The following is a 13,904-nucleotide window of genomic DNA, read 5'->3' as shown; positions in this document are numbered from 1 at the left end:
TCCAGGCTGTGATATACAGAACAGAGAGGGAGAATGCTGGAATCTCAGTTGGGAAGGTAGTCTAAAGTGATGTGAAGGTGTTTCCCCCACACCATACACTTAATTCATTCTAGTTCTCTACTTAAAAATCATTTTATTTTATATATTATTGATGAAGTTCAGTAGATGGCTCAGAAGAAGCAACAGAATTTAAAGAATTAACAATCCTCAGAACTAATTTCCTACCTCAGCAGGCAGAGCAACCATAACCACCCTGAGGGTGCAGCTCTGGAAATGGCTTCTTGATTTAAAAGCAACTGTGAACTAATTACTTTCTAAGCAACTCTTGGGCAATGTGAATTATTTTCCTTAAATTTACTAAAACAAAATGAGAAGTTAGAAAGTAAGTTGAGTAGGAGATTTAACTTTTGCTAAAACCATAAGACACTCCGTAAACAGTAGTGAAGAGCTATAAAGAACTGAACTGAACTGAAATCACATGCCTTCCCCACAAAAATGGCAAGGTCCTGTTCTTTCTGCTTGCTGAAGTGCACACACAGGTGTCAGACAAAGCAAGCTCTTAGACTGTGCCATCCCCCAACACACACACACACACACACACACACACACACACACTTGAACCTGTAAGGTTGCTTTACAATAATAAAGAAGGTACTGGTCTACTAAGGAGAGATTTTGTGCTTTCTCACAGATTCCAAACCAAAGCTAAACATAGACTCTTAGCATTGATCAATGGAAATAAATGGTATCCACAAAAACTCCCATTCTAGCTACAAATCACTCTATAACCTCAACCACAATGGCTAAGTTTAAACTACTGTCTTTTTCCAGAAATATTCTGAGACAAAGAAAACATTATTTAGCATATTCATGATCATAAAGAATTTAGTCACACTTAGCCTCTTTGTATAAAACAACAAAAAACCTACATGTCTTAATATTTTAGAGTTGAAATACTTTATTTTTCTCCTTTGAATCTCCCAGTTTTTTAATGTTCAGAATTTACTGATGAACCTAAATTAAATTTACGTACAACTTTAAAGAGTTTCTATATGATCAATTACTTAAACGACAGTCAAATCTTTTAATTTAGATATCTAGCTTGACCTTACAGAATGGGCAAACAAGTTATTAAGTTCCAAGAGAAAATCTACAGCAATTAGAGGCAAGTTATTCCATGAGAGGGTTTTGCTATAAGGAAAAAGATAAATTGGTATATGTGTGGGGGGAGAGAATGGAGGGCAGTAATGACAACAAAGTATCCTCTGATAAATCATAAAACTGGCTCATTACATCCCTAAATTATATGACTAGATAAAAATGTGAACTATTCTCCTTTGACTGAACCAAATACTTGGAAAATAAGCTACATCTAACCACCTCCCTGAAAGACAGCAGGGAAAGACAACAAATCAAAGGTCAGGCTCATATAATACTAATTTCTTAATTAGAGGATCAGGGAGTAGAACTCTCAAGTTCATAGGTAGAATAGGTCTGAGGTTCGGTCATCTCGGGGGCAGCCAGAATATATAAACAGAATTTTATTCTAATTTTAGCGGAGTGCAGATAAATCAACTTTCCTGGGTATTGCAACGTAATACTTCTTAGACAGTAGTATTTGGTTAAGGAACACAAATTATTATTTAATGACTGTTTACATATTAGGATTTTAGAAAATTATCTAACAAGGTAATTTTTTGTTTTGTTCCCAGAAGTTTCTACATTTTTAGATGCTTACTATGGTTTCCTTCCTTAACAAATGACATAACCAGTGTAATTTGGTCATAGGAATATATCCATTTACAACTGATATTAAAAGGAAATAAAATACTACAGTGTGAAAAAACACAATAAAACCCCATTTTCTGTAAAACATGAAACATGAAGTCTGACAGTAGACAAGTTCAGTGCCTCCTACTGGAAATGTATGTACAGAACTTCAGAGGTGTTGCAGATTTCAAATGTTTTCAGATTTGGGGAGGTTTACTTATACTACTAAGATATCCTGAGGACAGAATCAGGACTCAATGCAAACTTCATTTTAATTTCATACACACATAATCTAGAGGGAATATCCATATCCTGTTTTGCCACTAACTTGTCACTTGTTTTTTTGTTTTTTTTTTTAACGTGTAACATCGTGTCAACACCCACAAAAGTTCAATTTTGGGGAGCATTTCATATTTTGAACCATCAGATCGGTAAATCAGTAAAGCCTACTCTTGCTTGGTGGAAGGTATCCTTACGGCTTGAGCCATCTTGCTAAGTCAAATATTTAGTATTTTAAAATATCCCCTTTTGCTGAACAAATTTGAAAATCTTCCTTTAGAAGAGCTCTTTTGCAATTATATACATTAGGAAAAAACTATTTAAATTGAAGAAACTAAAAGACATGAGAACATATTAAAAAGAATACTAAAAAGAACTGAGCAAAGACAGGATCAAGAAGGACCCTGGAGAACATAGTAAAATAAATCCATAATAAAATATCAATGGATTTCAACCAAGAACAGAGCATGGTGAGTGTGTATTTTAGGATAAACATGATAGATTTATCAACTCAGGTTGGGCAGCTCACAGTTATTATTATCTGCATTTGACCAGTTGTGGTGGATCTCTGTAATAGTCTCCATCTGTTCCAAAAAAGTTTCTTTGATGATGTAAGAGCTACACTTACCACGGGTTTATGGATTACCCACTGTATTGGTTTAGGAAAGTGGCAGCAGTAGGCTCTCCTCTAGGATCTATAACCCCTCCAGCCATTAGTTTCTGCATAGTTTTACAGTATCAGGCTTTAAATCCAATTAGACAGCTATTGGTTACACCCAAGACAGAAGAGCCACTACTGCAGCATTGGGGATATCTTGCTATGCCAGTCATTGTTATGACTCATAAACTTTATAGTTGGGTAGGACATGGGTACTCAGGGAAAATTGCAGAAGGTGTGTGTGTGTGTGTGTGTGTGTGTGTGAAGATTAAGTGCCCAAGGACCAGGAAATGTAAACCTGGAAGCTGCACCCATGAAATTTCAACAATGTGACTGCCTAAGAACTGCACAATGAATACCAATTGCCATGCCAACACAGATAGAGAAGTTTTACATCCCTGCATGAAGAGCTATGGGAAATCAATGGCGGGTGAGAGAAGAATCAGTTTTCTCCTAGGATGAGCTCCCTAATAGGTTATCCAATCCCAATTGGTCCGCCCTAAATGCATGTATATATGAGCAATGTTAAACAGACTCAGCAGGAGATCTCCCCCTACACACACACTCCCACTTACTCAATGTACACACAGATATATAGAGAAAAAGATTAGACAGACAATCAGTAAATGATAGATATATGTAATAATTAAAAAGCGGTCATGGGTTTGTGAGGCAATGAGGGGGCCCAGGGAGGACTTGGAGAGAAAAAGGTAAAAATATACTATTCATGCATGAAACTCTCCAAAAATAAAAAAAAAAACCTTCATTTTAAAAAGGATCCAAGTTGAAACACAATTTAGAAAAGCTACTCTAGTCTTTCTAGCAAGTGATGACTGTATTAGAGGGGTTAGCACTTGAAACAATACAAGAGGGTTTCTAGAGACTAGCTCTTTATCTTGTCTGGTCTATGGTTCCAACATTAGTGAAAATCTAAGTAACATATTTAGTGTATGTATATTATATTCTAATTACACTCCAATTTTTAAAAATCACCGGAAGTACGGTAGGCTAAACAAGTAGGGAGAAATTACTGGGTGGGTAAACAGACCAGGCCGTGGAGATTAAGTGTGGGGAAGACGGGGTGAAGGACTGTAGTCTCCCAATCTGAGAAACTACAGATCAGTGGTTCTTCTGAGACAAGGGGTGGGGGTGAAAGAGAAGGGAAAAGTCTCAGATGATGTGATTCAGCAACTCAGAAATGTTCAGACTTGAGGGATTGCTGTCCAGCTTATGAAAACAAGAGAACACATGGAAAGGTAACTGAGAAGTGTTTCCCTACTGTGTGGGAGTGATGTGGGTAGGAAATACAAGAGTACACGACCAACCAATGTACTGTATGGTATGGTAATTGATCTTCTCTGCCCTCTGGTCAGGGAATAAAAGAAAATTATCTATGAGTAACACTTGAAGAATAAGAAAGAATAAGTGCCAAGAACTGAGCCCACGAACACCATCAATAAGAGCTACACAAGAGACCAAGAAAGTCACAAAGGTGGCAACGTTTTAGTGGAGATTTCATGTAAAAAAACATGAGCCAAAATGACAATAAAAAGAAAATGGTAAACAGCATTCAATTTCCCAACAGAGTCAAAATGGACTATGAGTGCCCAATGGATTAAATAAAGAAGTTATCAACTGAAGTTTCAAGGGCCTGGCACAGAGAATACAAACTGCCATGGACTTGGGTGGCAACTAAAGATAAGAGAATGTCAAAAAGCATGAATGAGAAACTCAAGAAAGACTATGCTTCAAAAAAGATTTGTTTGGGTGTCTAAGTGTCTTTAAAAAATAAGGGAGAAGCAAATGCTTAAATGCTGGGGTATACAGCCAAGAGACAAGAAAAGAAAATATAAAAAGGAAAACAAAGACTGAAGAATGGAATGCATATGTGATACAGCAAAGCCAAAGAAGATATTAGAAGGGATGGGAACAGTAGTAAAAGTGAACGTTCATAAGTTCAAGGCTAGCCTGGATTACAAGGAGAGAGCCCATCAGAGACAGACAGATGGCAGAGTGAGGGTATGGAGGAATAAGAGGTAAGTAAAGCTATAGAAAGACGACTCACTGAATAACTGACAGGAAGAGATAATGGCCCAGAGGTAATTGCAAAAGCGGTCACTAAAAAGCCTCAAATTATATTCTTGTCAGTGCAAGATGAGGTCACATGACTGGAGAGGGAATTTTGGTAGGAAACGAGGGCATTGTTTTGGAATAACCATGGGGAAGAACAAAACAGAAAGAGACTCCATTTAAGCACAAGGATTCATGCACAGTGTCTAAGGAAAGGGTCCAAATATTGAGAGAAACCAACAGGCCTGCAGGTGCACCAGCTTCAGAGCTGCCTCGTATCTCCAACTGTGCAACTGTCGGAGCCAGAGAAGACATTTTAAGATGGCAGTGATGCAGAAGAAGGTGCTTAGGAAAAGTCCACGTGGATGAAAGAGCAAGAGCTCAATAGACTCAGATAAAGATGGATGGCAAAGTAGAAAGAAATGAGGCCCAGATGCAAGCAGTATTTCAGAGGTGGAGAGAGTTACATGGTTCAGGTTCAGCACATGAGGAGCACTGACAGAGGACTAAATGATTAGGGGGTAGGATGGCTCATAGGAGAACAAACAGGAGCCAGGGCCCTGGTTCCTAATGAATGAAAGGCACTGCTATAGACGCCATTAAAAGTTGTCGACAATGAGAAGTAGAGGAAAATTAAGATGATTAAATCTCAAAAAGGAATTTTGAAACCTCGTATGCAGGGGCTAGGGAGATGACTCAGTAGTTAAGATCATATACTGCTTTGCTGAGGACATATTTGTACCCAGCTCAAAAACGGCCTGTCTCCAACTCCAAAGGTTCCAAAATCCTCTCCTGGACTTCACAGGTACCTCGCCCCCCACTCCCCAGAAAGCTTGTGTGTTTTTCTCTCTTTCTCTCTTGGAAACCTTTTGATCTATGTCTGTCTGTCTGTCTATCTATCTATCTATCTATCTATCTAATGTCTACCTACCTACCTCCCTATCTCTCTCTCTCACACACACATACATACAAAAAAATATTAATAAAATCTGTGTTACTGAGGTATGATATGACACATAAAAACATGTGCACTATTCAAATCAGAATAAATGCACCCATCTCCTTGGCACTTGATCTTTTGTTCTTAAGGGTAGAAACAATGGGACCCATTCTTCTAACTTTTTAAGACAACACACCCCAGTGCCAGTAGGTACTGTAACTTAGTATCTACTGGCCAACCTCCCCCATGATCCCTAGCATCTTCACAACCTCTAGCCTAATTCTGAATTAGGTATTTAGATTCTACCTAAGAGATAACGCAGATAAAAGGTACATCAATAGGCATAAAAGGGTTATTAAAACAGCAATGGTATCATTTAAAAAAAAAGGGAGGCAAGGTAGCAGAAAGGGCAGTAGAGGTGGCAAGGAGAAATGTAGAAGGAGCGGCGGGCCGCTTCCTGCCACCCAGCTCCCAGCCACTTGGCTAGCTTATGCCCGGAAATAACAACACACAAACTGTATTCTTTTAAATACTTCCTGGCCCATTAGTTTTAGCCTCTTATTGGCTAATTCTCACATCTTGCTTAACCCATTTCTAATTTGTGTAGCACCACAAAGTGGTGGCTTACCAGGAAAGATTCAGCATGTCTGACCTGGTGGCTGGCTCACTGCGTCTGACCTCACTTGCCTTCTTCCCAGCATTCTGTTCTGTCTACTCCACCAACCTAAGGGCTGGCTTATCAAATGGCCAAGGTAGTTTCTTTATTAACCAATGAAATCAACACAAAACAGAAGACCCTCCCACATTGGGGAAAGGAAAAAAAGAAAAGAAAAATGTCAGGCCTAACTAGAAATATTAGTACATAAAAGAAAATAGCTTTAATTTGGAAGGGCTGAGAAAACTCCAGTTAGAAAAAGGAGATCAAAGTGAGTCTTTAGAGGAGAGAAAGCTATTCTATGAGTGGGGTGTGTGCTCGTGTGCTTGCATGCATGCATGTGCATGTAGGTGTATGTTTGTGCATGCAAGTGTGCATGAAAATAGTTTACCAGAGATTAAAGAGTCATTTTATAGATAAGCTGAGGTTAGAGATGAAGTGGTTTAGAGTCACAACCACTGAAGCATTTGACAAGGGTTTCTATTGCCATTGCTACAAAATTATGGATGGCCACTTATCCTGTCTACTCCATGTACTAAGAACCTGGCTGATTATAGTCATTAAAAACAAACAAACAAAACCTCAACTACTTGGTCTCTCACCAGAACTTTATGACCATATAATCCTACAGCTGAAGATACCATACAAAGGCAAGACAGAGGCATCAAAACAGAACTAGGCTGGAAGTTTTCTTCTCACCGCTCCTATGAGAGAAACATCACCACTCTTCCCCAGCTGCGAGCCATGAGGTATAGTAACAACTGGCAAGGTAAGATGTGCCCTCTGGTTCCAAAGTGCCTTGAATGTTATAGAGCTAGCAGACAGCTGACTGGATGTGAAGCCCACTCCACAGGAGGGCGTCCATGCCTAACACTGTAAACATGGCGAAGAGTTCACGGCTGGGGAGACAAAGGCCTTCCAGGAAAACCTACTAATATGGTTTGCTAAATGGCCACCTTGTCAAATTTCCTTCTAAATTCTCATGTTTATTTGTACACCTTAGTGTTGTTCTCAGACTGGGTCAGAGAAGCCACTTAGTACAGTATGTGGCAGTTAAAGCAGACTCTTCTTAACTAGTCAAAGCACCAGGACTACGGGATGGGGTAGTCAGCCCTCAGGGGGACATCCTCATAATCCCTTCCGAGGCTTTGGGAACATGTTGGTGCAGCCAGAGGCAGGGAGATGTGAAACAGAACACAACTCTGGCCACGACGCAGCACTGCACTGGAGAATTCACTGCAGCTGAGGTTACTCGCACAAAACTGAGTCTGTCACCGTTTCATCATGGATAACAGAGGGGCCTACGGGGTCCCACCCTTCCGGACGGTCTATTGGCAGGTAATGGTTGCTGAGGAGTAGGGTAACATTTTCTTCAGTGGTGGCACCACTGATAAGCTGCGTGCTCAAGGAAATAACCTCCAACCCATGCATGTGTGAAGAACTCTAACTGAAGTAGGTCACACAGAGAAAGAAGATGCCCAAGTAGGAGGCTGGCTTCCTGAGGACAGTAAGAGTTTCGGCATGAATCGAATTAGAAGTGAAAATGACTAAAATCCACTATAGACATGTGCTCTAACTGTTGCAATAATGACAAAAAAGAATACAGCTCATCTGGAAGCTGCACTTCCACCTGTAGTAACTAAGGTCTTAAGCACGTTCAGAGGCCTCACAATAGGAAACTGCGTTTTCAATGAAGCTTTGCTTTCTTTTTACATCAGTTTATTTGCAGCTATTCCTTTCAATCACTTGTCAGTGCAACAATCTTAAAAAGATAATTAAAAATTTCCCTATATAAAAACGATAGCATACTTTCTTCCATACGACTGATACTGAAGTGTAACGCACTTGACTGTATGCATTGTCAATACAGTGGGTACCTTGTGTCCCAGTTGGCCTTAACTACAGCCATCTGAAACAGGAATGGCCTAGATCAGATTGGTCTGGGGGCATGTATGGGGGAGGGGTTGTCTCGACTGTTAATTCTATGGGAGGGTCCTGTCCACTGCGAGTGGTACCATTCCTTGGGCAGGTGGTCCTGGGCTCTATAAGCTAGCTAAGCATGAGTGTATACGTCAGCAAGTACAGTTCCTTCATGGTTTCTACTTCAAATTCAGCCCCGTCTTTTCTCCACAAGCAATTGTAACCTATATGATGAAATAAATCTTTTCCTCCCTGACATTGCTTTTGGTCAGATTATTTTACAGAGATATTTATTTGGTCAGAGATCAGAATAGGACATTTTATAATGTGCCATGTTTGCTAATAACATTTTAATTGCATGTATTTTTTTCAATGATAAACTGTATCTGAAAAACACAGCAAAAATAAGATGTAAAATGTAAAAGCTGAAGTCAGTCAGAAGTGAACATTGTTTTTCTCTTTCAACTTACTCTGACACAAAGAGAGAAATTAATTTTCCTAAACTATATACTCAAGGAGAAGCTTTGCATTAAAAATAGATGTTTCATATCATATAATAATGATACCATCATAGTACCAATTTGAGAAGCAAATGCATGTGTAAATCTCTTCTTGGGAATTCCAAACTTTAAGAAATACTGTTGCAAAAAAGAAACACCTTTTTTTCCTTTTCTTTTCTTTTTATTAAAATTTTGTGACATACAATATATTTTTATCAAGTTTTTCTCCTCCCCCAGTTCCTCCAAGATCCTCCCCATCCCCTTGCCCTCCCAACTCCATGTTCTTTCTCTCTCTCTCTCTTAAGAACAATACAAAACAACCCGCTCCCCAAGACAGAGGAGAAAACAAAACAAAACAAAAAACAGTAAGACAGAAAACAAGAAAAAACAAAACAAAAAGTATACACTTAACATGGAACCCTCTTTCTCATTTTACTCAGACTACTGAAACCAACACAGTACTCTTAATTACATTTTATCATAGAAATAATTTCAAAATGTTAGGAAAAAGGTTTATTAAATGTAGTCAATTCTTTCTGAAATAAAACTATCCCCCACAATCTTACAGTAATCTTCATTAATGTGTGGCTTTCGATCTATTAACTAAACACTGTGCACTTCCATGACTCTTCCTCAAAGACAGACACTGAACTCTCAAATTAAATGTGATCAAGAGAGCAACATTCCAGATTACATTTAAATAAACTGATAACAAAATCCTGAATATTGGTAAACACTGTATAATATGCACATTATTTTACTTACCAAATCATATATTTGGTTTGCCAACTGTACTTTCTCATCTGCATCTTCCAAAGCCTTATAGTAGTCCTAAAGAAAAATTTTCATTTTAAGCATTGGTAATTTTAGCATGCATACATACATACATATATATTCCTGCCTTTTCATTATTCATTTCATACGCTTGGTATCTAGGCATCTCATATTAGCAAGAGTAAGCTTCCCATGGTAGGGCTGGTTTGGAAAGCATTAGAAATGAAGCACAATGTCAAAAAGTAAAAGAATATGTTTAAAAATCTAGAAAAGACAAATAAAAATAAACATGCTAAGTTCAGTCTCCTTAGTAGAAAGTTATGAGTTAATAAATATATGAAGAACAAAACAATGCTAAGATTTAGCTAACATATAAAACATACCAACACTTCATTTATACAACTTAAAAATACTTATGTGTATAAGTTGCCTGCATGTATGTATGCCTACCACATGCCCCCGAAGTCAGAAGGGGACATCAGATCCATTCAAACTGCAATTACATATGGTTCTGAGCCATTATGTGGGTGTTGGGAATAAAACCAGGTCTTCTGGAAGAGCAGTCGGTGCTCTTAATCATTGAGCCATTTTTCCAGTCCTGATTTTTACGCCAAAAACACAGCCTTACATTGGATTCTGATCTGCATGTTTCTGCTGTCCAACTGGTCTTCAGCTCTAGGTATAAATTCATACCACCCAAATTGTAGTTTATAGTTTTTCATATCATGATTTTAAAAAACAAAATTATTTTTTAAACAAGAAAAAAGTATATGAGCTTCCACAAATCATTAGACTTTTAGGGGTCTGTTCAAGTTGGGCTACATCAAATACCTTTCAGTTGAAGAGGATGGCCAATGAACCCTGGATTTACATATGCAAGTTCTAAACTCCTACGTACCTGGGTCCCCAGGTATTTCATAAGGCTGGACTACTTCTCTCATGACTTCAGATTTTCCCCTTCCTAACAGAAACACTCTTCCTTCCAGATGGAAGAATAACACAACTATGAAAATTTTAGTTCCAAAATTAATTTTTCTGTAGATCCCTGAAAATTTATATAAAGGTTGGGTGTAGTTACATATTCTTCCTCATATTAAAGGACCTGACCAGAGTCAAGCAGCTCAATGGCAGTGAGGACCAAAGCCAAGTCTTTGGAGCTGGGCTTCCAGTGCAGCCTTGAAAACACCAGATCCCACAGCATAGCACTCAGTGAGCATATCTAAGCCGCACTCCAATCAGGAGGACACTAGCTAAACCTCAGAAAGAACTACAGGGAAGCTGGAAATCGGTGGTTCTCAGTCCTTCTAATACTGTGACTCTTTATGTTGTGGTGATCCCAACCATAAAATTATTGTGTTGCTACTTCATAACTAATTTTTCTACCATTATGAATGGTAAGGTAAATATCTGTGTTCTCCGTTATAAATCCATAATGTAAGTATCTGTTTTCTGATGGTCTTGGAGACCCTTGTGAAAGGGCTGTTCGACCCCTAGAGGGGTCATGACCCACAGGATGAGAATCACTGCTCTAAAATATAACAAGCACCCCCAAGTCACTGATAATGTTGCTTCATTCAATACCCTGGGATTAACGTCATTTTAAATCTCTCTCTCTCAGAGGGTCGCAGTTGTGACTGACAATCACCCAAGGTATTCATTGCACTTACTTTTTTGATGGATGCCATCTGCTCTTCTCGCCACTCGGGTTTGTTCTTCTTTGCATTCATAAAAAATTCGCTGACTCTTTGTTCTAGTTGATCCATTGCATCTGATATAATAAAACATTTCATACTTAGCTAACCAAACTGCTTTGATTCGAGGAAAGAAAAAGAAGTCTGATGACATGTACTATTTTAGTTTTCTAGGTGCTTAGCTATCAGTCTATAAACAGCAATGCCTTAGTTACCTTAGTTTCAAATAGCTGCAATATTCTGTGCTGACATTTTCTGACGATCAAGGCAGAGTCAATGACACAGACAAGCACCACAGCACTGACACTAGCTAATGGCATGACGTCGGCTGGTTATGGCATCCTTAGTGCTCACTGAGAGGACTGCTGGAAAGTCTTCATGCTTCTTTTAATAAAAATAGTGATAATACATTCAACATGTGCAGCGTGGCACCAAGCACCCCATCACTTCAGCTCATATGAAAGTTAGGAAATGTGTGATCATCTTAAGATGCCATTTATTCACTCAATATACATGATATTTATTCTATGCAAGGGTTTTCCAAAGCCCATGCCAGAAATAGTGACTTCAGTGGATGACTGCTAAAAAAGACAAACAAATAAAAGGGATTTTTCTCTTATGGAATGGAGAAAACCTTGCTTACTATATTTGTCATTTAAAGCATTTTACTTGCCAGGTAGTGGTGGTGCATGCCTTTAATCCCATAACTTGAAAGGCAGAGGCAGGAGGATCTCTGTGAGTTCGAGGCCAGCCTGGTGTACAGAGTAAGTTACAGGACAGTCAGGGCTACACAGAGAAACCCTGTCTTGAAAAAAACAAAACAACAACAACAAAAAACCAAAAATGCATTTCGCTTTCCGTTCATTTGCCAATATTAGACATGCTGCTACTTTTGTTAACACGTAATCATGTTTAACTTCAGAAAACACCAGTTTTATAAAAAAGCAAATTTGAAAACCTTGTAGTATTTATAAACTAAATCCAAACTATCACAGAATTTAAAAAAAAAATTGAAAGACTAAAAATGTTTTAAATAATCCCTTACTCTACACTTATTTGTAATGGGTAGTATACATCCTAATTATCTGTATTATTTTCAGTTCTCAGATTGTCTTTTAAAAAGGCCCAAGGCAGGCAGCAAAGCAGCCATGGTGGATACGAAACCGGTGATGCCCTAAAGTGACCCCAAATCTACGGCTGTCCAGCTTTGCTCGATCCCTTTGGAATGTGCTTCAGCAAATGTTTACTACCAGAACTGCATTAAGTCAAAGGAAATCACACATACACCTGCCAGACGTGGATGACGGGCTACATGGCTATGCATCCCAAGAGATGACCCAGGGACTGAGATAAGTATGATTGGGAACAAAAGGTACCAAAAAGTGTGGGGGGGGGGGCGTGGGGGGGCTGAGAATGAAAAGAAAAGGCTCTCAGCAAACTCAAGCTGCCTTTGAGTGAGCCACGTCTAATATGACTTTTCAAAAGAAAGAGCTCAATTTCGGGAATAAGTAACATACAAAAACTACCAAACATTGATGGACAGAAAAATCAAAGCTGAGCCAGTATGGTGGTCCAGGCCTATAAACCCCAACACTAGGTAGGCAGAAGCAGGAAGATCAGGAGATTAGGGCCAGCCTCCTAAGAGACCAGCCTGTGTTTGTGATTGTGTTTATAAAACTAGAAACGGGTAGGAAAGCCTACCAAATGTCTAAAATTTCTATAAAGAGCAGATCGGAAGATTTGCCTAATAATTATTTTTTCTCACTCGTTTTGGCTGAGAAAATAACCATGCTCATGACAGCTCTAAGTGTCTTTCATAAGGTGCAACTTGTCAAAGTTCGGCCTTCCAAGTCCACTAGGGTCCCCAAATCGCCGCAGAGAACCCGTGATTCTAAGTCCTTAACGCTTGAGATATTCGGGAGACAGGGAACTTTTAAGGCTGAATGCAGAACTCCAAGTTCCACACGCAGGCTCAAGTGCAAACCTTCTGAAAAGCACGCGAGTTTCCACCGCGCTGCAGTGTCGTCATCACCATGCTGTTGTACACAAACACTGTGTTTGCTGTGCCCCGCGTGGGAAGGGAATGGTGTGCCTGCCGCCTCCTCTAACAGCCCGGGAAAAGTAGCGCGGAGAAGCCGCCAGGCGACGCCAGAGGGTGGCCGGGGCTGCGCGGGGCCGGGGAGAGGCGCCACTTACTCTGCACCTGCAGATCCATCTCGCGCATCTCGGTGAAGCGGTCCCGCAGGTCCATGGGCAGCTGCTCAATCACTGTCAAAGGCACAGTCCGTCAGAGGGCGGAGCCAACGGCGGAGGGACGCGCTGGCGTCACGCGTGCGTGCGTGCGTGCGTGCGGGGGGGGGCGGCTCACAACGAGGCTGCCAGTTACCGTGAGAAAGAAACATCCCCCGCTCCCCCTCCCTCCCGCCATCCCGCCCGCCCGGCCACTCGCGCTCCCGCCCGCCGCGGATCTCGCCCGCCGCGTCGCCGGCGCCGCGCACTCACTTTCCAAATAGTCTTCTAGGTACAACATCGCGGCCCTGACTGCTGCGGGGACGAACGGGTCCAGGGGTTTATTTGTGTCACTCGCTGTCGCCGGAGTTTTGTCCCTTCCAATATGGCGCCTCCGCTAGCAGCACCCGCTCGACTC

The 13,904-nt window shown here is 40.2% G+C and overlaps 1 protein-coding gene across 1 annotated transcript in view; it reads right to left on the bottom strand.

Annotated features, from left to right (window-relative positions):
* Nucleotides 1-13,904, bottom strand: part of Ing3 (inhibitor of growth family member 3) — a 27,225-nt gene extending 13,321 nt beyond the window's left edge. Inside the window, exons 1-4 of the mRNA XM_041675442.1 lie at nt 13,760-13,904; nt 13,454-13,525; nt 11,234-11,334; nt 9,558-9,623 (exon numbers count right to left, since the gene is read on the bottom strand). Of these exons, the coding sequence (XP_041531376.1) occupies nt 9,558-9,623; nt 11,234-11,334; nt 13,454-13,525; nt 13,760-13,787 (267 nt within the window). The 5' untranslated portion in view covers nt 13,788-13,904. The remainder of the gene's footprint in view (nt 1-9,557; nt 9,624-11,233; nt 11,335-13,453; nt 13,526-13,759) is intronic.

Source organism: Microtus oregoni, unplaced genomic scaffold, assembly GCF_018167655.1.
Source record: "Microtus oregoni isolate MIOR12 unplaced genomic scaffold, Mior012 000026F_ref0000081, whole genome shotgun sequence".
NCBI classification, from domain to species: Eukaryota; Metazoa; Chordata; class Mammalia; order Rodentia; family Cricetidae; genus Microtus; species Microtus oregoni.
Note: the sequence above shows the minus strand (reverse complement) of the source record. Positions and strands in the feature narration are given on the sequence as shown.